The sequence below is a fragment of the Pelophylax lessonae genome, assembly GCF_965119305.1.
Source record: "Pelophylax lessonae genome assembly, chromosome: 12".
Lineage (NCBI taxonomy): Eukaryota > Metazoa > Chordata > Amphibia > Anura > Ranidae > Pelophylax > Pelophylax lessonae.
In genome coordinates, this window is record NC_138779.1 from 13390837 (window position 1) to 13415534 (window position 24698).

At 45.0% G+C, this 24698-nt stretch overlaps 1 protein-coding gene across 1 annotated transcript in view; it reads right to left on the minus strand.

Annotated features, from left to right (window-relative positions):
* The window catches only part of TNFRSF25 (TNF receptor superfamily member 25), an 83257-nt gene extending 61667 nt beyond the window's left edge, over positions 1 to 21590 (minus strand). The window contains exon 1 of the mRNA XM_082274047.1: positions 21455 to 21590. Within this exon, the coding sequence (XP_082130173.1) occupies positions 21455 to 21490 (36 nt within the window). The 5' untranslated portion in view covers positions 21491 to 21590. The remainder of the gene's footprint in view (positions 1 to 21454) is intronic.
* Between the last annotated feature and the right edge of the window lie 3108 nt (positions 21591 to 24698).

Here is a 24698-nt window from a genome sequence, read left to right on the forward strand (position 1 = left end):
ACAAGATTTAACCATTCTGTGCATGAGACATAGGAGGAAATTGCTGAGAACCACAGCATTATCACCAGGAAGCTGAATACTGAGAAGGCCGCCTGGTGCTTACAGTTATCCTACGCAGATTAAGTTATCGGAATATTACAAAACTGAAACTCTACTGGTGGGGCCTTCTTTCTGAAGGAGCACAACTTGACCATAGCAGCCACATGCTTTCCTTTTTCCCCATAATGCAATGTAGCATGGTTAAACAATGGTTTAGTGGTGGATTGGCGCAAGAAGAGGTCTCAGTAAAGTCTGGTCCTGGGGACCCAGGGGAGGGGGGGGAAGGGAAACACCAGGGGTAGGGGGACCCCCAAAAAGTTCAGGGGGTAGCTGTCCACTGTAGCGGCTGCCGGCGGGACAGAAGAGATCTCTGGGGGGAGACAAGAGGGAAGACAGCGTAGCGCCTTCTAAGTGCAGCAAGACATTTATTTGCAGTATGTGCAGCAGTGATACACTCACATTTAGTCGGTGAATAAGATGCAGTAAGTTAAGTAATGTGGATCATCAGGGGCATCACTGGAGCGGGTCCTGGTGGTGGAGGCAGTGGATCCCGGTGAGAGCGGCAGGGGGGGTTCCTCCGTGTGTGCAGGGACGGCCTCGGTGGTGTCCGTGGGCTCCCCGTCAGCTGGTGGAACGCTGGCACTCGTGGGTCCTGACGTCACTCCTGGCGGTGATGCGGGACGCTACGGCAACGCATTATCGGAGCGCGCGCTCCTTCTTTAGGCCGTCACGGTGGACACCACCGAGGCCGTCCCTGCAACACGGAGGAACCCCCCCTGCCGCTCTCACCGGGATCCACTGCCTCCACCACCAGGACCCGCTCCAGTGATGCCCCTGATGATCCACATTACTTGACTTACTGCATCTTATTCACCGACTAAATGTGAGTGTATCACTGCTGCACATACTGCAAATAAATGTCTTGCTGCACTTAGAAGGCGCTGCGCTGTCTTCCCTCTTAGCATGGTTAAACAGAATCTGGTTGACTAAGACCAATAACCACAAAATGCTAAGACCAATAAGACCAAGGTCTATGTGCGGTATACTCATCCCTTCTCCAAGCAAGTGGGGTGTGAGGTGGTAGGGAAAAGCTGGTATTGGTAAACCTTTAAGGCATTCTTTCTCAACCTTTTTAGCCCAGAGAAACCCCTAAAATAAAAATTCCAGGCCTCAGGGGAACCCTTACTAAAAGTATTTGATGGGGGGGGTCAATGGCAAAAATGCCTCCTACATTAGTAATGGTCAGTAGGAACAATGTAACCCTTATAGTGGTGGTCAGAATGCCACCCTAGCAGAAAGACAAAGAAAGATTTGGTGTCATGCCAAATGGGAGGTCAATCAGCCACAGCTCAAGGAACCCTAGCAACCTATGAAGGAACCCTAGGCTTCCATGGAAACCATTAATTCTAGCGCAGAGCAATTCTGGCATTTCTCTCCTACTTGTAAAAATCATAGTTTTTTTGCTAGAAAATTACTTAGAACCCCCAAATATTATATATATATATATATATATATATATATATATATTTCGTTCCACTTCATGATTGTGTCCCACTTGTTGTTGATTCTTCACAAAAAATTACAGTTTTATATCTTTATGTTTGAAGCCTGAAATGTGGCAAAAGGTCGCAAAGTTCAAGGGGGCCGAATACTTTCGCAAGGAACTGTATGTATATATATATATATATATATATATATTTTAATATATATATACACACACACACACAGACACACACACACATACATACATATATATATATATATATATATATATATATATATATATATATATATATACATACACATACATACATACATACATACATATACACACACACACACACACACACACACACAGTGCCTTGCAAAAGTATTCGGCCCCCTTGAACTTTGCTACCTTTTGCCACATTTCAGCCTTCAAACATAAAGATATAAAACTGTAATTTTTTGTGAAGAATCAACAACAAGTGGGACACAATCATGAAGTGGAACGAAATTTATTGGATATTTCAAACTTTGTTAAATAAAAAACTGAAAAATTGGGCGTGCAAAATTATTCAGCCCCCTTAAGTTAATACTTTGTAGCGCCACCTTTTGCTGCGATTACAGCTGTAAGTCGCTTGGGGTATGTCTCTATCAGTTTTGCACATCGAGAGACTGAAGTTTTTGCCCATTCCTCCTTGCAAAACAGCTCGAGCTCAGTGAGGTTGGATGGAGGGCGTTTGTAAACAGCAGTTTTCAGTTCTTTCCACAGATTCTCGATTGGATTAAGGTCGGGACTTTGACTTGGCCATTCTAACACCTGGATATGTTTATTTGTGAACCATTCCATTGTAGATTTTGCTTTATGTTTTGGATCATTGTCTTGTTGGAAGACAAATCTCCGTCCCAGTCTCAGGTCTTTTGCAGAATCCATCAGGTTTTCTTCCAGAATGGTCCTGTATTTGGCTCCATCCATCTTCCCAAAGGTCGAAAAGTTCAAGGGGCCGAATACTTTCGCAAGGCACTGTATGTATATGTATACATATATGTATGTATATGTATATATGTATATGTCTCTATTTTTAATAGAGACCCTGAAGAATAAAATGGCGGTCATTGAAATTTTTTATGTCACACGGTATTTGCGCAGCGATTTTTCAAACGCAATTTTTTCAGAAAAGATACATTTGTATTGCAAAAAAAAAAAAAAAAAAAATCACAATAAATAACTCAATTTTTGGTCAAATATAAAAGATGATGTTATGCTGAGTATATAGATACCTAACATGCACACGCTCGTGGGATGGCACCAAACTATGATATTTAAAAATCTCTACACTTTAAAAATGTTTACAGGTTACCAGTTTAAAGATACAGAGGAGGTCTAGCGTTAGAATTATTGTTCTCGCTATAACATTTGCAGCGATAACCTACCGTGTGCTGTGAGCACTGTTCACATATGCGGGCACACCCATATATTCGTTCGCTTCTGCCTGTAAGTATGACTGGACGGAGGTGCTTTAAAAAAAATATATTGAATTTATTTTATTTTTACATTGTCCTTTTCATTTTTTTTTCTTTGATCACTTTTATTCCTATTACAAGAAATATAAAAATCCCTTGTGATAGAAATAAGGCATGACAGGTCCTCTTTATGGAGGGATCTGGGGTCTATAAGACCACAAATCTCTCCTCTACCCTGGAAAGGATGAGATAAAAAAAAAAAAAAAAAAAACATTGATCTCTGCTTTCCAGGAAAAAAATATGGCCGTGTTTACATCTGCCAGAGCCGGAAGTGACGTTGTGGCGTTGTTTCCGGCCTCCAAGGATCATAGAGATGGCCAGGGACCATCAGGTCAATGACAGCTCTGTGGTAACCCGTTCCCTATGTGATATAAAGTTTTAGTAACAAAAAAAGTGTCAAAAAATAAATTAAAGTTACACCCAAGCTCTTAGTACTCCCACCAAAACAAATCCAAGCTTTTAGGCCCTTTATTCACAGTCACTGTAAACTGATGACCAATAGGGGCTTTTAAAGCATCACCTATGGAAAATATAAGGTGTTAATCCCTTGGATCGGGCCCCTTAAGGCATTTAGGATGCCAGGAGGAGAGTGGGGTTATAATCATGTAACCGTCCTGATTGGCTGTCACATGGTCGGAAAGCTCCCAAACTCGCTCATCCATGTCTTTATGGACCTTGCTTTGTGCATTGGTGCGCGGTCCTGTTGGAACAGGAAGGGGCCGTCCCCAAACTCCTCCCACAAAGTTGGGACCATGAAATTGTCCAAAATGTCTTGGTATGCTGACACCTTAAGAGTTCCCTTCACTGGAACTAAGGGGCCAAGCCCGAATCCTGAAAATCACTGGAACTAAGGGGCCAAGCCCAACCCCTGAAAATCACTGGAACTAAGGGGCCAAGCCAAACCTCTGAAAATCATTGGAACTAAGGGGCCAAGCCCAACTCCTGAAAATCACTGGAACTAAGGGGCCAAGCCCAACCCCTGAAAATCACTGAAACTAAGGGGCCAAGCCAAACCTCTGAAAATCATTGGAACTAAGGGGCCAAGCCCAACTCCTGAAAATCACTGGAACTAAGGGGCCAAGCCCAACCCCTGAAAATCACTGGAACTAAGGGGCAAAGCCCAACTCCTGAAAAACAACCCCCACACCATAACCCCCCCCCCCACACCATAATCCCCCCTCCACCAAATGATTTGGACCTTAGTTCCAGTGAAGGGAACTCTTTGTTCCCTTCACTGGAGGCGTCAGCTTTGGACCTTGCTTTGTGCACTGGTGCGCAGTCATGTTGGAACAGGAAGGGGCCATCCCCAAACTCCTCCCACAAAATTGGGAGCATTAAATTGTCCATAATGTCTTGGTATGCTGACACCTTAAGAGTTCCCTTCACTGGAACTAAGGGGCCAAGCCCAACCCCTGAAAAACAACCTCACACCATAATCCCCCCTCCACCAAATGATTTGGACCAGTGCACAAAGCAAGGTCCATAAAGACATGGATGAGCGAGTATAGGGTGGAGGAACTTGACTGGCCTGCACAGAACCCCGACCTCCAAATCATTTGGTGGAGGGGGGGTTATGGTGTGTGGTTGTTTTTCAGGGGTTGGGCTTGGCCCCTTAGTTTCAGTGAAGGAAGCTCTGACCTCAACCCAATAGAACACCTTTGGAATGAATTAGAGCGGAGAGCGGAGCCAGGCCTTCTCGGCCAACATCAGTGCCTGACCTCACAAATGCGCTTCTGGAAGAATGGTCAAACATTCCCATAGACACACTCCTAAACCTTGTGGACGGCCTTCCCAGAAGAGTTGAAGCTATTATAGCTGCAAAGGGTGGGCCAACTCAATATTGAACCCTACGGACTAAGACTGGGATGCCATTAAAGTTCATGTGTGTGTAAAGGCAGGCGTCCCAATACTTTTGGTAATATAGTGTATCAGGTCCTAAAATGATTTCCTAAACGTGTGCAAAAATCAGCTCTGGCAGCAAAAAAAGTTAAAGTGATATCACACCTTCAGTAGTTTCAGCAGCTGATTTAATCACGTTCTGAGTACGCAGCTTCTTTATCTTTCATCCTCATCTATGTTCCAGTTTATACTGGTACCATGACCGCTGCCCCAGGTTTCCTCTGTCGGGGTGGCTCATTTCTTTTGCAGCATATTGTTCACCCCTTGTGATAGCAATAAAGTTCAGTAAAAAAAAAAAAAAAAATTACAGGTATAGTGTAAAAAAAATAAAAATAAATAAATAATAGTAATTTTTATTTCTGTCTATGCCTTAGTTGCAAATTGCCTCTCCCCTTTTATTAGACCCCAGATCGCTCCATAAAGAGGACCTGTCATGGCCCTTGCGATCACAAGGGATGTTGTTCACCCTTTGTGATAGCAATGAAGTTCGATTAAAAAAAAATAAAATTAAAGTATAGTGTAAAAAAAAAAAATTGAATTAAATAAATAATAGCAATTTTTTTCTGTCTATGTCTCAGTTGCAAATTGCCTCTCCCCCTTTTATTAGACCCCAAATCACTCCAAAAAGAGGACCTATCATAGCATTTGCTATCACAAGGAATGTTGCTCATCCCTTGTGATAGCAATGAAGTTCAATTGAAAAAAAAAATAAAAAAATTAAAGTATAGTGTAAAAAAAATAAAATAAATAAATAATAGTCATTTTTATTTCTGTCTATGTCTTAGTTGCAAATTGCCTCTCCCCCTCTTTTAGACCCCAGATCGCTCCATAAAGAGGACCTGTCATGGCCCTTGCCGTCACAAGGGATGTTGTTCACCCTTTGTGATAGCAATGAAGTTCAACTGAAAAAAAAAAAAAAATGTAAGTATAGTGTAAAAAAAATAAAAAAAATTTAATTAAATCAATAATAGCAATTTTTTTTTCAGTCTATGTCTCAGTTGCAAATTGCATCTCCCCCTTTTATTAGACCCCAAATCGCTCCATAAAGAGGACCTATCATGGCCCTTGCGATCAGAAGGGATGTTGTTAATCCCTTGCTATAGCAATGAAGTTCAATTGACAAAAAAAAAAAAAAAAAATTAAGTATAGTGTAAAAAAATTAAATAAATAATAATAATTTTTATTTCTGTCTATGCCTCAGTTGAAAATTGCCTCTCCCCCTCTATTAGACCCCAGATCGCTCCATAAAGAGGACCTATCATAGCCCTTGCTATCACAAGGGATGTTGTTCATCCCTTGCGATAGCAATGAAGTTCAAATGAAAAAAAAAATTAAAGTTTAGTGTAAAAAAATAAAATAAATAAATAATAGTTAAGTTTTTATTTCAGTCTATGTCTCAGTTGCAAATTGCCTCTCTCCTTTTCTTAGACCCCAGATCGCTCCATAAACAGGGCCTGTCATAGCCCTTGCTATCACAAGGGATGTTGTTCACCCCTTGTCATAGTAATGAAGTTCGATTGAAAAAAATAAATAAAAGTATAGTGTAAAAAATAAAAATAAAATTTAATTAAATCAATAATAGCAATTTTATTTCTGTCTATGTCTCAGTTGCAGATTACCTCTACCCCTCTATTAGACCCCAGATCGCTCCAGGTTTTTATTGCTGTATGTGCCCTCCCGTTATAGAGATTCACCCTCTCTTTGTTTACCATTATCACCAAGAGTGAAAATTTAGGTTTGGAGGGATTACTCCCTTATGAGGGATTACCTCTCGTGGGTATGGGACAGGAACAGTGCCGGGACAAGGTCATTTAGAGCCCAGGGCAAACAAGCCCCCCCCCCCCCCAAAAAAAATGTACGAGCATTATGGATCAGCAAAAATCATCCCCCCAAAAGAAAATTGAGCACTAATAAAAATGATGACCCTCTAAGCATACATTCTCTCTCCTCCCAGTAAAAAACGGAAAATAACACCCCCCCCCCCCAGCTGAAATCCCCTCATTTCCCACGTGCCCCCAGCCCAATTCTCCCCTCCCCCTTGAAAAACATTCCCCTCTCCTAGTACAAATCCTCTACCCCTCAAATTTCCCCTCTGAGCACAAATCCTCTCCCTCCCACTCCAAATTCCCCCCTCCCAGCACAAATTCTCCCTACTCTACCCATTTTAGCACACATCACCCCCCCCCCGAAAAAAAAATTACCTAGCACAAGTACCTCCAATCATCCCAGCTAGAACAAATCCCCCCCCCCCCCATAAAAAAATACTCCCTTAGCATAAAACCACTGCCTCCTACTATAAAACCTTTCATTTTCTAGCACAAACCCCCCAAAATCCCCCCTCCTAGCACAAATCATCTTCCCTCCCCCCAACACAATTCCCCTTAAATCACCACGCCCAGGACTCCTCGCCAAAATTTCCCCTCCTAGAACAATTCTTATCCCCTGTCTCCTTGTGGTCCCCTCCCCCCCCCCCCCACCTCTCATGATAGCAGAGTGCCCAGGGCAGCCACCCCTCATGCCCTCTCCTGGACAGGAAGTCAAAGAGAATAGTAGGACACCTGACAGGGGTTCTAACCTTCCATTACTCTATCCAAAATGAAATTAAAGAAAAGGTTTTGCCTTGAGTTCTGCTTTCAGGATTCTAGAGTGCTCAACAGACAGCCTTCCATGGGCACAGCTAGGCTGTCAGCCAAATTGAAAGTTGTAGCTTCCTCGAAATTTTGGCAAAAATCTGGAGATTTCTGCAACATGTCGCCATTTTGACAAAATTCATTGGAGTTAATAAGGAAGGCAAAATTAGGATGGTTTTGGTGGCTTTTGGGGTGCAATAGGCCTTAAAAGGATCCTTAGGGTAACAGGAGCTCCTCAACAACCCCAGACCCCTCATTGAGCTTAACTGTCCTCCCCACATCGCCCAAGACCTCCAGCTTTCTTGTCTTCTCCTCCCATGCTTGTCTCCAGGACTTCTCCAGAGTCTCTCCCAACCACTGGAACTCCCTACCTCAGCCTGTCCGGCTATCTCCTACTCTGCCCTGAAAACTCATCTCATCCGGGAAGCCTGTCCCACCTCCCAACTAGCTGAAACTTCTAATTCTCCCATTAGATCCTCCTTCACAGTTATTACTTTTTGTAATGCTTGTCTCCAGGACTTCTCCAGAGTCTCTCCCAACCTCTGCAACTCCCTACCTCAGGCTGTCCGGCTATCTCCTACTCTGCCCAAATTAGATGATCCCTGAAAACTCATCTCTTCCGGGAAGCCTGTCCCACCTCCCAACTCTCCGAACTTTTAATTTTCTCATTAGCTTATCCTTCACAGTTATTACTTTTTGCAATGCTTGTCTCCAGGACTTCTCCAGAGTCTCTCCCAACCTCTGCAACTCCCTACCTCAGCCTGTCTGGCTATCTCCTACTCTGCCCCCCTTTAGATGATCCCTCAAAACCTATCTCTTCCGGGAAGCCTGTCTCACCTCCCAACTCTCCGAACTTTTAATTTTCCCATTAGCTTATCCTTCACAGTTATTACTTTTTGTACTACTTACCCCACCTCATTAGACTGTAAGCTCTTATGTGCAGGACCCTCCTGTAATGTATTATATTGTAACGGTCTCCCTTTATATTGTAAAGTGCTGCACAAAGGGTTGGCACTATATACAGTGAATCCTATATGATAATAATAATATTTAATTATTATTATTTAATTATTATTATTGTGGTTATAATTTTATTGTTAAACTATCCTAAATACACCTTAAAAAGTAGATTTTTCGAAATTAGGCTTTTGCTTTGGCATTATTATTTAATTATTATTATTATTATGGTTATATTTTTATTGTTAACCACTTGCCGACAGCCTGCCGCAGATTTACTGCAGCAGGCTGCCCCCCCCCCCCCCCCAACTAGGCAGTGGGGATGCCGATCCACGGGCACCCGCGATCGCTCCCCGCTGAGAGAGGAGGACGGTCAGCTGTTGTAATGAAATGATCACAGAGCGCCTGTGATCCTTCTATATAGGATCACAGGTGTCTGTGATCATTTCACAAGCCCATCCCCTTCACAGTTAGAAAACACCCCATAGGCTCCCACTTAACCCTTTGATCACCCCTAGGTTAACCCCTTCCCTGCCAGTGTCATTATTACAGTAACTGTAGTAATGATACTGGTAACCCCCAAAAATGTCAGTTAGGTGTCCGATCTGTCCGCCGCAATGTCGCAGTCCCGCTTAACCACTTAAGCCCCGGAAGATTTTACCCCCATTCCGACCAGGGGGTATTTTGCGATTCGGCACTGCGTGAATTTAACGGACAATTGCGCGGTCGTGCGACTCTGTACCCAAACAAATTTGGCGTCCTTTTTTTCCCACAAACAGAGCTTTCTTTTGGTGGTATTTGATCACCTGTGCGATTTTTTGATCACGCGCTATAAACAAAAAAAGAGTGTCCATTTTTGCAAAAATAGCAATATTTTTCACATTTTTTTATATGAAATTCCCCCCCAAAAAAATGTAAAAATCAAAATTTTTTAACATTTTCGGCCAATTTGTTTTATGCTACCTATGTTTGGTAAAAAAAAACGCAAAAAGCGTATTTTGATTGGTTTGCGCAAAAGTTAGTGCGTTTACTAACAAAGGGAAAGATTTTTGTCATTTTTGTTGTTTTTTTTTTTAACGCGTAATGGCGGCGATCTGCAATTTTTTTTGCGGTACTGCGACATTGCGGCGGACAGATCGGACCCTTGACTGACATTTTTGACACTTTTGGGGGTACCAGTGACATTTCTACAGTAATCAGTGCTATACATATGCACTGTTACTGTAAAAATACACTGGTAGTGAAGGGGTTAACTTTATTTGGGAGGGAGGGGCTGTGTGTGTCCCTAGGGGCGTGCTTTCTACTGTGATTGGCTGTGGCTTGAGCTGTAAGGACACTGATCAACGGATCTACATAGTAGATCCGTGTGATCAGTGTCTTTACACCGAGGAGAATGACAGGTGGCTTGTTTACATCAGCCGCCTGACTTTCTCCCTCTCCCCCGCCGATCGCAGAGTGACCGGCGGACATCGGGTCCGCTGGTCACACGCGCGGGGGGGGGGGGTCCGTGACGGCGCGTGCTCGCTCCCTAGACCCTTACAAGCTAGTGACGTAGCCCTACGTCACTTTGCCTGTGAGGGGCTGATTGCCGACGTAGATCGGCGTTAGGCAGTCGGCAAGTGGTTAAAAAAAAAAAAAAAAAAATCGCAGCTTGCCGGAATTGTTAGTAAAAAAAGGTATAAAAACGGCAAATCTTTACCCTAGTTTGTAGACGCGATAACTTTTGCGCAAACCAATCAAAGGCAGGCTGTAATTGGGAAGGGGGCATGATCAACAGGCAGGCTGTGATTGGTCGGGGGCGTGGAGGATGAACAAACTACCCAATCCATGCATGCTGTGTGTCTGCACAGTGTCCTCCTGTACCTCTGAATGGCCAGCCAAAGGTAGAAAACAGACCACACCAACACAGATCAGCTTCTGTAGATTGTATGGTCAGTTTAGAGCAAGGAAGAGAGTGAGCCTGCCGCACCTCAGCAGGGGCCAGACTGCCCAAAGCAGGAAGAAGTGCTAAACAAAGATGGCGGCACGGGACAAGGCTGTAGCAGAACACAGCAGGACAATGCTGGATCTGCTGGGCAGCAGGGCCGGTGCTGGACTATTTCATGCCCTAGGCAAGACCAGCTACTTGCGCCCCCCCCCCCCCAAAAAGGGAAGGGGTTAATGACCCTGATCTGATGGTTCCTCCATGTTATGCTGTCATACCCAGTGACCCCCATATTCCTCCATTTCACACCCGGGGACCCTAATGTCCCTCCATGTCACACCCAGGGACTTTGATGTTTTTCCATGTCACACCCTGGGACCCCAATATTCCTCCATGTCATGCTGTCATACCCACTGACCCCGATGTACCTCTATGTCAGATCCTGATGTTTTTCCATGTCACATTTGGGGACCCTGATGTTCCTCCGTGTCACACCTGGGGACCCTGATGTTCCTCCGTGTCACACCTGGGGACCCCAATCCCCATGGCACACCCAGGGACCCCAATTCCTCATGGCACACCTGGTGACCCCGAACCCCTGTTAAAACGCGGTGGCTCCTGGTGGAGGGAAAAGCAGCAGTCAGAGAGCTCTGCACGTCCTTCATCACCAACCTCCTCAGACCATTCTGGTGCCTCGTCGCTTCTGCCCCAGTAAAGGTTCCACCCTCCAGTGCCGAGCTCTGGCTCAGGTTCAGCTCTCCTCCGCTCCCTGCTTAATATCGACCCAGGGAAATAAACGGCTGCCTACCAGCTCAGTGCAGAGAGTCACTTCCTGCCCGGGGTTAAGGCCGCTCAGCTCCACCTATAGAGGATCATCATGCAGGCAGCACTCTGGGGGGCTCCGTTCTTGCCTTTTGGGGCCCCACCAACAGTGGTGGAAAGCCAGGGCCTGGTAGTTCCACCACTGCCCAAGACACTTGGCATCTTCCGCTGTCCCTTCTTCCTCCGCCCCTCACCTCAGCTCACAATAATCATTCATGATGGAGAATTCATGATGGAGAAAGAGTGCCGACTCCTGGCTGCGCCCCTAGGTGGCAATGTGCCCTAGGCGGCTGCCTAGTTTGCCTAGTGGAAGCACCGGCCCTGCTGGGCAGGTAAGAATGTAAATTGAGGACAACCCAGGTACAGTGGGTGCGAATAAAACCTATTCAGAAGATTTAATGTGTGCATATAGAATACGGTTTAGTTTCAGTCCACTGCCACGTAGCACCTTCTGTTTTTGTTAGAAAATAATTTTCTCTGTAAGTGGAGGAAAATGACATAAAGTAAACTGATTAACCTCTGATCACTCGTCCTTGGTGCAGAGGAGGTTGTAAGTTTGTGGTCAAGGATACAAATCTGCAAACTAAAACTGCTGATGGTTTCAGTTCTCAGGAGGGCTCGTGGGAAGGTAGATCCCCTTTTCAATAAACACCCTTCATCAAGTTATCATTTTGTATAAATTTTATTGCACATTTTTTAATATAGTAAATTTTGTTTGTAACCAAGATACCGTTCGGTAAGTCACACGTTTCGCAAGTAAGGCGGAAACATGGTGTGTGAGGTGTTATCTCTAGGGCCAATGTCTGCAGTCATTCCTGTAAACCAGACAGCATGCATATGGGGACTGCCGAGCCCTCTGATCAAACCACAATAAAAAAAAAAACACACACACACACAACACTACACAGCAAATATATTCCAAAATACCAGCAAAGTGAAAGTAGCGAGGAGGGGGATTGGGTTAAACTGAAAACAGAAGTCCTTTCTTTTACTCCTGTGCTTTGAAAGAGCCAACTCAGCCCAAGAGGTCTCCAAACATTTCATGGAAACCCAACAGTGCCCTGCCAGCCTGAGGTCATTCGAAAGACTGTGGTCCAAAATGGGGATCTGCCAGGGTCATGGTGGCATCCTTCATGATTTCTTAATAATGCTCTGGTTGGTATCAGACATCCTTCCCATCCGTCCATCCCTCCTATCCATCTGTGCTTCAATCCAATCCAAGGAGGGGGATCAGATTAAACTGAAAATGGAAATACTTTCTTCTCTTCCTTCTCTATGGTTTGAAAGAGCCAACTCAACCCAAGAGTTCTCCAAACATTTTATGGAAACCAATAGCGTTCCTGGTGGAGCCCTGCCAGCCTGAGGTCATTCAGAAGAGTGCGAGCCAAAATGGTGATGTGCCAGGGTAAGATTGTGTGGAGTAGTTCCATACACTACAACCAAAAGGTGGGTATACATTTGTGTAGAATGGGCAGCTTCTGGGACTTAGGGGACCATTTATACTAGGCGTGGATTGGGAAGTTGATTGGACCCCCTTCTGCTGTCATGGTGGCATCCTCCATGATGCCTAATAGTGCTCTGGTTGGTATCAGGCATCCTTCCCATTCAGCCAGTCTATGCTATCCATTAATCCATCCAACACTCATATCCAACTGGCTTTAAATCCTGTCCAAAGAAGGGGATCGGGTTAAACTGAAAATAGAAGTCCTTTCTTTAACTCCTTCTCTCTGCTTTGAAAGAGCCAACTCAACCCAAGAGGTCTCCAAACATTTCATGGAAACCAACAGTGCTCCTGGTGGAGCCCTGCCAGCCTGAGGTCATTCAAGACTGTGGGCCAAAATGGTGATGTGCCAGGGTAAGATGCTGTGGAGTAGCTCCATACACTACAACCAAAAGGTGGGTATACCATTTGTGTAGAATGGGCAGCTTCTGGGACTTGGGGGACCATTTATACTAGGTGTGAATTGGGAAATTGATTGGACGCCCTCCCACTATCATGGTGGCATCCTTCATAATGCCTAATAGGTATCCGGCATCCTTCCCATTCAGCCAGTCTATGCTATCCATCAATCCATCCAATACTCCTATCCAACCGGCTTTCAATCCTATCCAAAGAGGGGGGTTGGGTTAAACTGAAAATGGAAGTCCATTATTTTCCTTCTTCTCTCTGCTTTGAAAAAGCCAACTCAACCCAAGAGTTCCCCAAACATCTCATTGAATTAATTAGTGTTCCTGGTGGAGCCCTGCCAGCCCTAGAGTTCCTGGTGGAGCCCTGCCAGCCCTAGATCGTTCAGAAGAGTGTGGACAAAAAAGGGTGATGTGCCAGGGTAAGATGCTCTGGAGTAGTTCCATATACTACAACCAGGGGTGGTATATTATTTGTGAAGAATAGGGAACTGCTGGGACTTAGGGGACCATTTATACTAGGCATGGATTGGGAAAATTATTGGACCCCCTTCCGCTGTCATGGTGGCATCCTTCATGGTTTCTTAATAGTGCTCTGGTTGGTATCAGACATCCTTCCCATTCAGCCAGTCTATGCTATCCATTAATCCATCCAACACTCATATCCAACTGGCTTTCAATCCTGTCCAAAGAAGGAGATCAGGTTAAACTGAAAATAGAAGTCCTTTCTTTTACTCCTTCTCTCTGCTTTGAAAGAGCCAACTCAACCCAAGAGGTCTCCAAACATTTCATGGAAACCAACAGTGCTCCTGGTGGAGCCCTGCCAGCCCTAGAGTTCCTGGTGGAGCCCTGCCAGCCCTAGATCGTTCAGAAGAGTGTGGACAAAAATGGTGATATGCCAGGGTAAGATGCTCTGGAGTAGTTCCATACAATACAACCAGGGGTGAGTATACCAAAAAATTGGCTTCTGGGACTTGGGACCATTTATATTAGACGTGGATTAATGGGAAGTTGTCGTGGGGGCAGCCTTCATGATGCCTTAAGGCACCCATCCTATCGATCCATCTCTCCCTCCCATCACTTCTATCCATCCATCCATCATAGTAATCCATCCCATGAGTTTGTACATAGGCAGCAGTTAAATGGGAGGGGGGTAAAGCAGCACCACAAGCACAGCCCTTTATAATGACCACAAAGAACAGATTTCCAACGTGCAACAATTCCGAGCATTAGCCTCAACCCTGTCCACCACATCCTTTCACCTCATTATACACTTGTATAAAAACACCGGGGCATGCCCGATCAAGTCATGCATTTTTTTTTAATGTTGAGCTTTTTGTAGCTTTGGGGTAATTATCGGCATAAGTGGAGCCCAGTACTACAAGTAACGTAGAGGAATAACAAAGTAACCAATAGCTAGAAAATTCTTAAAAGAGATAAAAATTGCTCATACTGACAGAGTCCATTATAAAATGGCAAAGAAGAAGAATTGATGAGCAAAGATGGCAGCTATATAAAATAAAAATTTTTGTTAAAATATAAAAGATTATGTTACAGCAAGTAAATAGATACCTAACATACCATGCTTTAAAATTGTGTACGCCTGTGGAATGGCACCAAACTACGGCCTTTGAGAATAAAATGGTGGGTGTTGTAATTTATTATGTCACAAGGTATTTATGCAGCAGTTTTTCAAAAGCAATTTTTTGGGGGAAAAAAATGCACTTTAACCACTTCCCGCCCGCCCTATAGGCGATTTACGGCGGGAAAGTGGTTGCATTATCCTGACCGGACGTCATATGATGGCAGCAGGATAATGCGATCGGTGATGCGGCATGTCACTCTGACACACCGCATCTCTGATCTCAGTAAAGAGCCTACTGACGTAGGCTCTTTACTACGTGACCAATCACAGCTGGTCACATAGTACACAGGAAGAGCCGTTGATCGGCTTTCCTTAGTTCGTGCCTGACAGGCACGAGTAGAGGAGAGCCGATCTGCGGCTCTCCTGACAGGGGGGATGCCCACCCATGACCCCAGGGATGCCCACCATGGCCACCAGGGATGGCAATCAGGGCCCAAGGAGCCCACCAGTGCCCTCCCCAGGGCCGTCTTTAACACAGGGCAAAAGGGGCAGCTGCCCGGGGTCCAGTCATTGTTGTGGGGCCCAAAGCAGCTGCCCCTTGAGCCCACACTGCCTGCAAATAGTTAATAAGTGGTTTTGGGAAGGCCCAAGAAAATATTTGCCCAGGGTCCAATCAATATTAAAGACGGCCCTGGCCCTCCCCATCAGTGCTGCCCACCAGTGCCCATCATTGCCATCCATCAGTGCCGCCCACCAGTGCCCATTATTGCCCACCAGTGCCGCCCACCAGTGCCCATTAGTGCCGCCCATTAGTGCCCAGCACTGCCACCCATCAGTGCCGCCTATCAGTGCCGCCTATCAGTGCCGCCTATCAGTGCCGCCTATCAGTGCCACATATCAGTGCCACATATCAGTGCTGCCTATCAGTGCCACCCCATCAGTGCCACCCCATCAGTGCCACCCCATCAGTGCAGGAAAAAACTTATCTATTTACAAAATTGTATAACAAAAAAAACTAATTTTTTTTTTCAAACTTTTCGGTTTTTTTATTTGTTTGTTTAGCAAAAAAGAAAAAAAACTTTGTGGTGATCAAATACCACCAAAAGAAAGCTCTATTTGTGGGGGGAAAATAACATAAATTTGGTGTAGGTACAGTGTAGCATGACTGCGCAATTGTCATTCAAAATGCAACAGCGCTAAAAGCTGAAAATTGGCCTGGGCAGGAAGGGGGTGAAAGTGCCCGGTATTTAAGTGGTTAATTCATTTCTTGGCCAAACACTATATAAAACCTAATATTTTTTGTTAAAATATAAAAGATGATGTTACGCCGAGTAAATAGATACCGATTAGTCACGCTTTAAAATTGAATACACATGTGGAATTGTGCCAAACTATACCCTAGAAAGATCCTAGAAAATAAAATGGTGGGTGTCAGTTTATGTCGCAAGGTAATTGCGCAGTGGTTTTTCAAATGCAATTTTTTTTGGGGAAAAAATACACTTTAATGATACTTATTGCACACAAACACTATATACTATCGATTTTTTTATTAAAATATAAAAGATGATGTTACGGCAAGTAAACAGATACCCAACTTGTCGGGCTTTAAAATTGCGTACGCCCGTGGAATGGCGCCAAACAACGGTACTTAAAATCTCCTTAGGGGACCATTTAAAAGCCTTTACAGGTTACCAGTTTATACAGGAGGTCTGGTGCTAAAATTATTGCTCTCACTCTGACAATCGCGACGATACCTCACATGTGTGGTACGGTCGCCATTTACATACGCGCGCAGGACTTACATATGCGGTGGTGCGTAAACAAAGGGGGAGGGGCGCTTTAAAAAAAATATTTTTTTTTTTTAATTAAAATTAATTTGAAACTTTATTTTTGTACTGTCACAATTTTTTTATCAACTTTATTGCTTTCAAAAATGATGAACAACATCTTTTGTGGCAGCATGGGCCATGACAGGTCCAGTTTATGGAGGGATCTGGGGTCTATTAGAACCCATATCTCTCCTCTGGGCTCCAGTGCAGCAAATCAGACACAGGTTTGATCAGCTGCTTACCTGGCCACCAACGGCCAGGTAAACAAAGAGCCGAAACCTGAAGTGATTAAATCCTAGTCGCTCAGTTCCTCTCTCCGTAGTGTCGCCGTTGCCGCCGGTTGCAGCGGTTTCCCGGCTCTGCGATCTGATAGGTGAGCTTGGGAAAGACGGTGGGAGGAGGGGAGGGGGACCCACTTGCGATGCCCGCTGAAGTAATCGAGTGGCTGTTTAGCCACTCAAATCACTTCTGCCTAAAAAAGAATCAGCTAAAGTAAATTTCGATACCGGGATGATGCCTGTAGCCAGAGCCAGGGCCGCTGATAGGGGGGGACCACCAGCCCTCTTGTAGGGGGCCCGAGCACACAGGGGGGCCCACACAGGGAGGGGGATTAGTGATGGACAAGAAATACAGAAATCTTCCTCCAGCACCTGAATCTGATCTGTCCCTCTCCCTGCTATCAGCTTTTATCTGTTGAGAAAGAGACAGTCGTCCCTCACTAATCCCCCTCATTTGTGTGGGCCCCCCTCCCAGCACTTATTTCTGCTCAGGAGTTTATTTGTAACTTTGTTTCTCTCTCTCTGTCTCTCTGATCACTGAGCTCCAACTGCCCAGTCTGGATATTTTTCTCATCTCATCTTCTTTTTTTATTTAACATCGTTTTTTTTTTTAGAATTAGCAGGAATTATGCGAGTTATGTTTTATTTGTGTCTGATAATAGTGATTTTGTTGTAATTTTAGCTAAATATATCTTTAATATTTTCTTGGGGGGGGGGTGGCCTGCCAGGTAGTCTGTACGGGGCCCCGTGATTTCTAACAGCAGCCCTGGCCAGAGCCATCTTTAATGTGGGGCAAAAGGGGCAGCTGCCACTGGCCCAGTCATTGTTGTGGGATCCAAAGCAGCTGCCCCTTGAGCCTGCCCCGGTGGCTGAACTACCAGAGTTGCAAGCCAGGCCCTGGTGTTCCACTCTGGGGGGGGGGGGGGGACCATAGCCTGAACATAGTGCACTCAAGTGACTGCCACAAATGGCCGCTCACCCAGCCACTTCACCGCTGCTCATTGATTAGGACCTGGTTGCCGCCACACGCGCTTGACACCATCTGAACCAAGTAAGTTTATCTTGGTCTTATCAGACCACAGGACATGGTTCCAGTAATCCATGTCCTTAGTCAGCTTTCTTGTGCGTCATCTTTAAAAGAGGCTTCCTTCTGGGACGACAGCCATGCAGACCAATTTGATGCAGTGTGCGGCGTATGGTCTGAGCACAGACAGGCTGACCCCCCACCCCTTCAACCTCTGCAGCAATGCTGGCAGCACTCATACGTCCATTTCCCAAAGACAACCTCTGGATATGACGCTGAGCACGTGCACTCAACTTCTTTGGTCGACCATGGTGAGGCCTGTTCTTGGTGGAACCTGTCCTGTTATACCGCTGTATGGTCTTGGCCACCGTGCTCAGTTTCAGGGTCTTGGCAATCTTCTTATAGCCTAGGCCATCTTTATGTAGAGCAACAATTCTTTTTTTTAGACCCTCAGAGAGTTCTTTGCCATGAGGTGCCATGTTGAACTTCCAGTGACCAATATGAGAGAGTGAGAGCGATAAAACCAAATTTAAACACACCTGCTCCCCATTCACACCTGAGACCTTGTAACACTTACAAGTCACATGACACCGGGGAGGGAAAATGGCTAATTGGGCCCAATTTGGACATTTTCACTTAGGGGTGTACTCACTTTTGTTGCCAGCGGTTTAGACATTAATGGCTGTGTGTTGAGTTATTTTGAGGGGACAGCAAATTTACACTGTTATACAAGCTGTACACTCACTACTTTACATTGTAGCAAAGTGTCATTTCTTCAGTGTTGTCACATGAAAAGATAGAATAAAATATTTACAAAAATGTGAGGGGTGTACTTACTTTTGTGAGATACTGTATATGACTATCCACTATATATCTATATCCACTATATGATTTATCCACTTCAACCCAAAGACGTTCTATGGCTTTCTATGGCTGGGAAGTGGTGTCACCTTTTGAAAATTTAGGGTACCGAAGTCTGGTGACGTTTCACAGATTTGCGCAATTTTAAGGCTTAACATGTTTGGTATTTATTTACTCGGCATAACCTCATCTTTTACATTTTCCCAAAAAAGTGAGGAATATATCGCATTTATGTGCCTGAAAATTATTTATTTTCGTCTGACATTTTGTGCTGATTAAACCTTTGTGATAAGATGTGACATCATTTTGTGTGGGCGACTCCCACGCGATTTCGAGTTTTACGCACAAGGCGTCCTATTCACTTCAATGGGCTGCCTATGCGCGTTTGTCACTCAAAAGACGCTCCTGCTGCTTTTTGGGGTGAAAAGCTTCACGCCATTTTTAAAGTCGTGTTTCACCGCGATCGCAGCGCAATTCGGTCGCGCGACAATTGCAGCAAATTCGTACCGCCTTTAGGAGGGTGCCATTTAGAATAAACTCGCCTTACGCGTTTGCACCGGTCGCCACATAATTTAGAACTGCGGGCAGAATCGTGGCAAATCCAAATCGCTAAGTGTGAATGGGGACTTAGGTCTAACGTGTTTTTGGTAACCATTTGCCAATCGTATAACATAGATAGGCGACTCAGCTACGCCAGATCATGTATTTAGTACATGATCTGACACTTCCGGATAGGGGGGTGTGCGCCACCGGGACCCAGCCATGCTATGATTAAACACAGCAGATGCCGATCACTGGGTGTCGGCCAATAGATTACAGCCGGCACCCAGCGATCGTCATGAATTTACACAGGACAGAGCCCTGCCTATCAGCAGGGAAGTAATAGATTTTCTTTCCCCACAAAGCAGGGAATTAAATCCATCTCTTCCCCTAGTAAAAGCACCTCATGCAGAACACAAACACTGGCTAGGCACACGGTTAACCCTTTGATCCCTCTAGATGTTTAACCCCTTCCCAGCCAGTGTCGTTAGTACAGTGACAGTGCATATTTTTAGCACTGATCACTGTATTAGTCTCACTGGTCCCCAAATATGTCAAAAGTGTCAGTTAGTGTCAGATGGTCCACCGCTATATCACTGTCCCGCTATACATCGCTGTTCGGCATCATTACTAGTAAGAAAAATAAACATTACATTCATCTCACAGTTTGTAGATGCTATAACTTTTGCGCAAACCAATCAATATATACTTAGTGGGATTTTTTATTTACCAAAATACGTAGCAGAATACAAATTGGCCAAAATTGATGAAGAAAATTTTATTTTTTTTACATGTTTTTATTGGATGTGTTTTATAGCAGAAAGTAAAAAATATTGTTTTGTTTTTTTTTTTCAAAATTGTCTGTCTTTTTTTTATTGGTGTCAGTGGGAGGAATAGTGCCCCATCATTGGTGCCAGTGGAAGGAATAGTGCCCCATCATTGGTGCCAGTGAGAGGAATAGTGGCCCATCATTGGTATCAGTGGGAGAAATAGTGCCCCATCATTGGTGTCAGTGGGAGGAATAGTGCCCCATCATTGGTGCCAGTGAGAGGAATAGTGCCCCATCATTGGTGTCAGTGGGAGGAATAGTGGCCCATCATTGCTGTCATTGGGAGGAATGGTGCCCCATCGTTGATGTCGGTGGGAAGAAAAGTGCCTCATCATTGGTGTCAGTGGGAAGAAAAGTGCCACATTGTTGGCATCAGTGGGAGAAATATTGCCCCCTCATTGGTGTCAGTTGGAGGAATAGTGCCCCATCATTGGTGTCAGTGGGAGGAATAGTGCCCCATCATTGGTGTAAGTAGTAGGAATATTGCCAAATTGTTGGGGTCAGTAGTAGGAATATTGCCCCATTGTTGGGGTCAGTAGTAGGAATATTGCCACAATGTTAGGGTCAGTAGTAGGAATATTGCCACAATGTTGGGGTCAGTAGTAGGAATATTGCCACAATGTTGGGGTCAGTACTAGGAATATTGCCCCATTGTTGGGGTCAGTACTAGGAATATTGCCCCATTGTTGGGGTCAGTACTAGGAATATTGCCCCATTGTGGGTGTCAGTGGCATGATTAGTGTCTTGAATCATTGTAAGGAAAAGTGCCCCAAGGGCCAGATAAAGCCAAGCAAAATCCACATCCGGCCTCTGGGCCACAGTTTGGAGACCCCTTCCTTAGAAAATCAATTAACTAAAGCAAAAGTGACCCGGGGCGCCCACACAAATGCTCAAGCCAGGTTTACATCTATGTGTTTCGGGGACCGCGTAAAAAATTGTGCGCTTTGCTGCTGCGCACAGAAACGCGCTGCCTTTTAGCAGACAATGAGTTGACGCCATTAATTGCCCCATGCTGCTTAGTGCGGCGCCATTAATTGCCCCATGCTGCTTAGTGTGGCGCCATTAATTGCACCATGCTGCTTAGTGTGGCGCCATTAATTGCACCATGCTGCTTAGTGTGGCGCCATTAATTGCACCATGCTGCTTAGTGTGGCGCATTTTCAGAAAAGGGTTTCTTGGGCATAGGTCAGCCCAATAAAACAAACAGGCTGCCAGCAACGCGCGCATGCGCTCGGTCGCATCTGTAGGTGTGAACCAAGCCTGGCACCTCTACCATACAATAGTCCCAGACAAACCACATCCAATACATAAAATATCACAACTCACCCAACTCAGCAGCAGAAGGAACAAAGTATTCTTCATGGTGAGAAGAGAACTACGGAGAGGATACAAAGTATCGAGTCATGGATCACCAATTGTTACAGTGCGACGTTCAGTGATCTTCGTTCCTCCAAGCCAAGACACTGAAACTAAAAAACATTAAACAGACACCACTAAAGTCAGCTGCACGATTTTGGCTGTGACGGCCACGCCCCCTGCGCTTGTCATCTAAATCAAAAACCCACACTAAGGGGAAGTGCGTTGACATCGATCCTCGGGGCTAACCACAGCACATTTCTGAAAAATGACTCCGACTTACTACAGGGGAAGAAACATCGAACGTTAAATACAAAATAAACCCGGATGTCTTCTGACTAGCGAGAATTATCGGGTTACCTGAAATACCGCCGTGGCAATACACAATAATTAGCGGCAGTTGAAAATTTTGCACGCCGGTTGCAGAGAGATTATTTAACATAGAACTAAAAGCAAAAAAAAAAAAAAAAAAAATTTGTACATTTTGGATACTTTTTTTGCCATCCCGTCTCCCATTTGGTAGATTTCCCTTCACTTCCTGTCCCACAGCCAAAACAGGAAGTGAGAGGAAATCCCTCCAAAGAATGGGAAGCCCTGAGCTAGTGTCCCCATTGGAAGATTTCCCCTCTATTCCTGTTCTGGTGAAAACTCAAAATTTTAGGATTTGCTTCCACAATGGGGGATAACGATCGCCAGGACAAAGAGAGAAAGTGAATCTGACAACAATAAAAGCCTGATAGGGGTTCTAATTCCTCTCCGCTATCCAAAACTAAAAAAAAAAAATGTTGTTCTTAGTTCTATTTGAACCCTTTCACTGCACAGATGGAAATAATTCCGGGCGGCCCCTGGATCTCTTCTACAGACCCCACAATGTGTGACCCTTTCACAGGGCTGGCCCAAGACCCTGCCTGGGTCCAAGAATTAAATACTGCCCACGCCCACCCCCCTCCCCCCCCTCCCCCCCAAAAAAAAACGAAATCATGCCCACCAAAAGGCCCCCACATCCATTATTTTATATCACGATAATTAAAACTATTATTAAATTTATCAGGAAGTCAGATTTACGTTCAACAGCAACCTGTCTATATGCAAAATACAGGCAAGGGTAGTATATAGACAGGCAAGGGTAGTATATAGACAGGCAAGGGTAGTATATAGACAGGCAAGGGTAGTTAATAGGCAGGTTAGGGTAGTATATAAAGCAGCTAGGGTAGTATAGGGGTGGGCTAGGGTAGTATATGGACAGGGGAGGGTAGTATATAGACAGGCGAGGGTAGTACAGGGGCAGGCTAGGGTAGTATATAGACAGGCAAGGGTAGTACAGGGGCAGGCTAGGGTAGTATATAGACAGGCAAGGGTAGTACAGGGACAGGCTAGGGTAGTATAGGTGTGCGCTAGGTTACTATATAGACGGGCTAGGGTAGTATAGGGGCGGGCTAGGGTAGTATAGGGGCGGGCTAGGGTAGTATAGGGGCGGGCTAGGGTAGTATAGGGGCGGGCTAGGGTAGTATAGGGGCGGGCTAGGGTGGTATAGGGGCGGGCTAGGGTGGTATAGGGGCAGGCTAGGGTGGTATAGGGGCAGGCTAGGCTGGTATAGGGGCAGGCTAGGCTGGTATAGGGGCAGGCTAGGCTGGTATAGGGGCAGGCTAGGCTGGTATAGGTGTGCGCTAGGCTAGTATATAGACAGGCTAGGGTAATATAATAACAAGCTAGGGCTGTATAGTGATTTTTGAGCATGACAGGTTTTGCAAAATTTGGCCATCCAGCAGATCAGCAACCACTACTAGAAAAATGATGGACACCCTTTGTGTCCTGTCACACAGAACATACTTCTATTACCTCTCTGTTGCTCTCTCCCAGTGTTCCCAGTGCTCCCAGTGTCTTCAGTGCCTAGCCTTACGCATGCACCAGAGCAGAAGAAGAGTTGTACTGTGTGCAAGCACCCTTGCGTCCCACAACTATGATTATGCGTATTGAGGGGCAGCAGGGCGGCCTTTTTATAGGGCAGTGGAGCGGCTGCCCCTGAATAAAACACAAAACAAAATATTGGCCATCAATTTGCCGCCCCTCTCAAAGTGCTGTCTGGGTCCAATGGACCCTTCGGGACCCATGGTAGGGCCAGCCCTGCCCTTTCGTCATATATTCTGGGTTCCACTATCCCACCTGTGGGCCAAGGACATGGCAGGTATCGGCGGGTCAACTTTTGAAAATTTAGGGTACCGAAGTCTGGCGATGTTTCACAGATGTGCACAATTTTAAGGCTGAACATGTTTAGTATCTATTTACTCGGCATACCCTCATCTTTTAAATTTTACCAAAAAAGTGGGTCATATATCCCATTTGTGTGCCCGACAATTACCTCTAGTGAATTTCTTACTGAAATTTTGTGCTGGTTAAACCTTTGTGTTAATATGGGACATAAAAAAAAAAAACTGTAGCTACCACCATTTTATTCTCCAGGGTCTCCGCTTTTTTTAAAAATAAAATACATCACGTTTTGGGGGGTTTAAAGTAATCTTCAGGCCCCGCCCACACTTCACGTAGCGGGAACTCAGGTTCTCACTCGCTATTTCGCATGTTCACTGCAATGAGCTTCCCAATGTTTTGTCACCCAAAAGAAGCTCCTGCTGCTTTTTGGGGCGACAAGCTTCATGCCATTTTTAAATTTGTGTTTCGCAGCACAATTCTGTCGCACGACAATTGCAGGGAATAAAAAAAATAAATAAATTTAATTGCACTGCCTTTGGGGTGCCATTTGAAATGAATGGCATCCAAACCCGCCTTGAGCGTTTTGCAACCTGATTTAGAATCGCAGCAATTCCAGATTGTAAGTGTGAATATGGACTTAGACCTAAAACTTTTTTTTTTTTTAAAATGTAATCTTTATTTGCAATACAGAGAACACATCGTGGCCAACAATGCCCTTCTTATGAGGGTTTGCGAATAATGTAACGGAGGTAAATGCATCGGCATGTACAACTACAAACACATGAGGCATAAAAGGGAAGAAGGGAAATGGTGAAGCATCGGAACTGATGGGATCACCCCTTGTTTGACCCAGGGGTTTCCATAGGCAGGCAATCTGACTGTACAAAACACGAGACCTATGCTGAAGGCCAACTCTAGCCCTCCAGGGTGTCTCATCATGAAATGGCCAGAGAGTAACCCCATCGGCCTCACCAAAAGACGAGGGGGGCTATGAAGCCTCCATCAA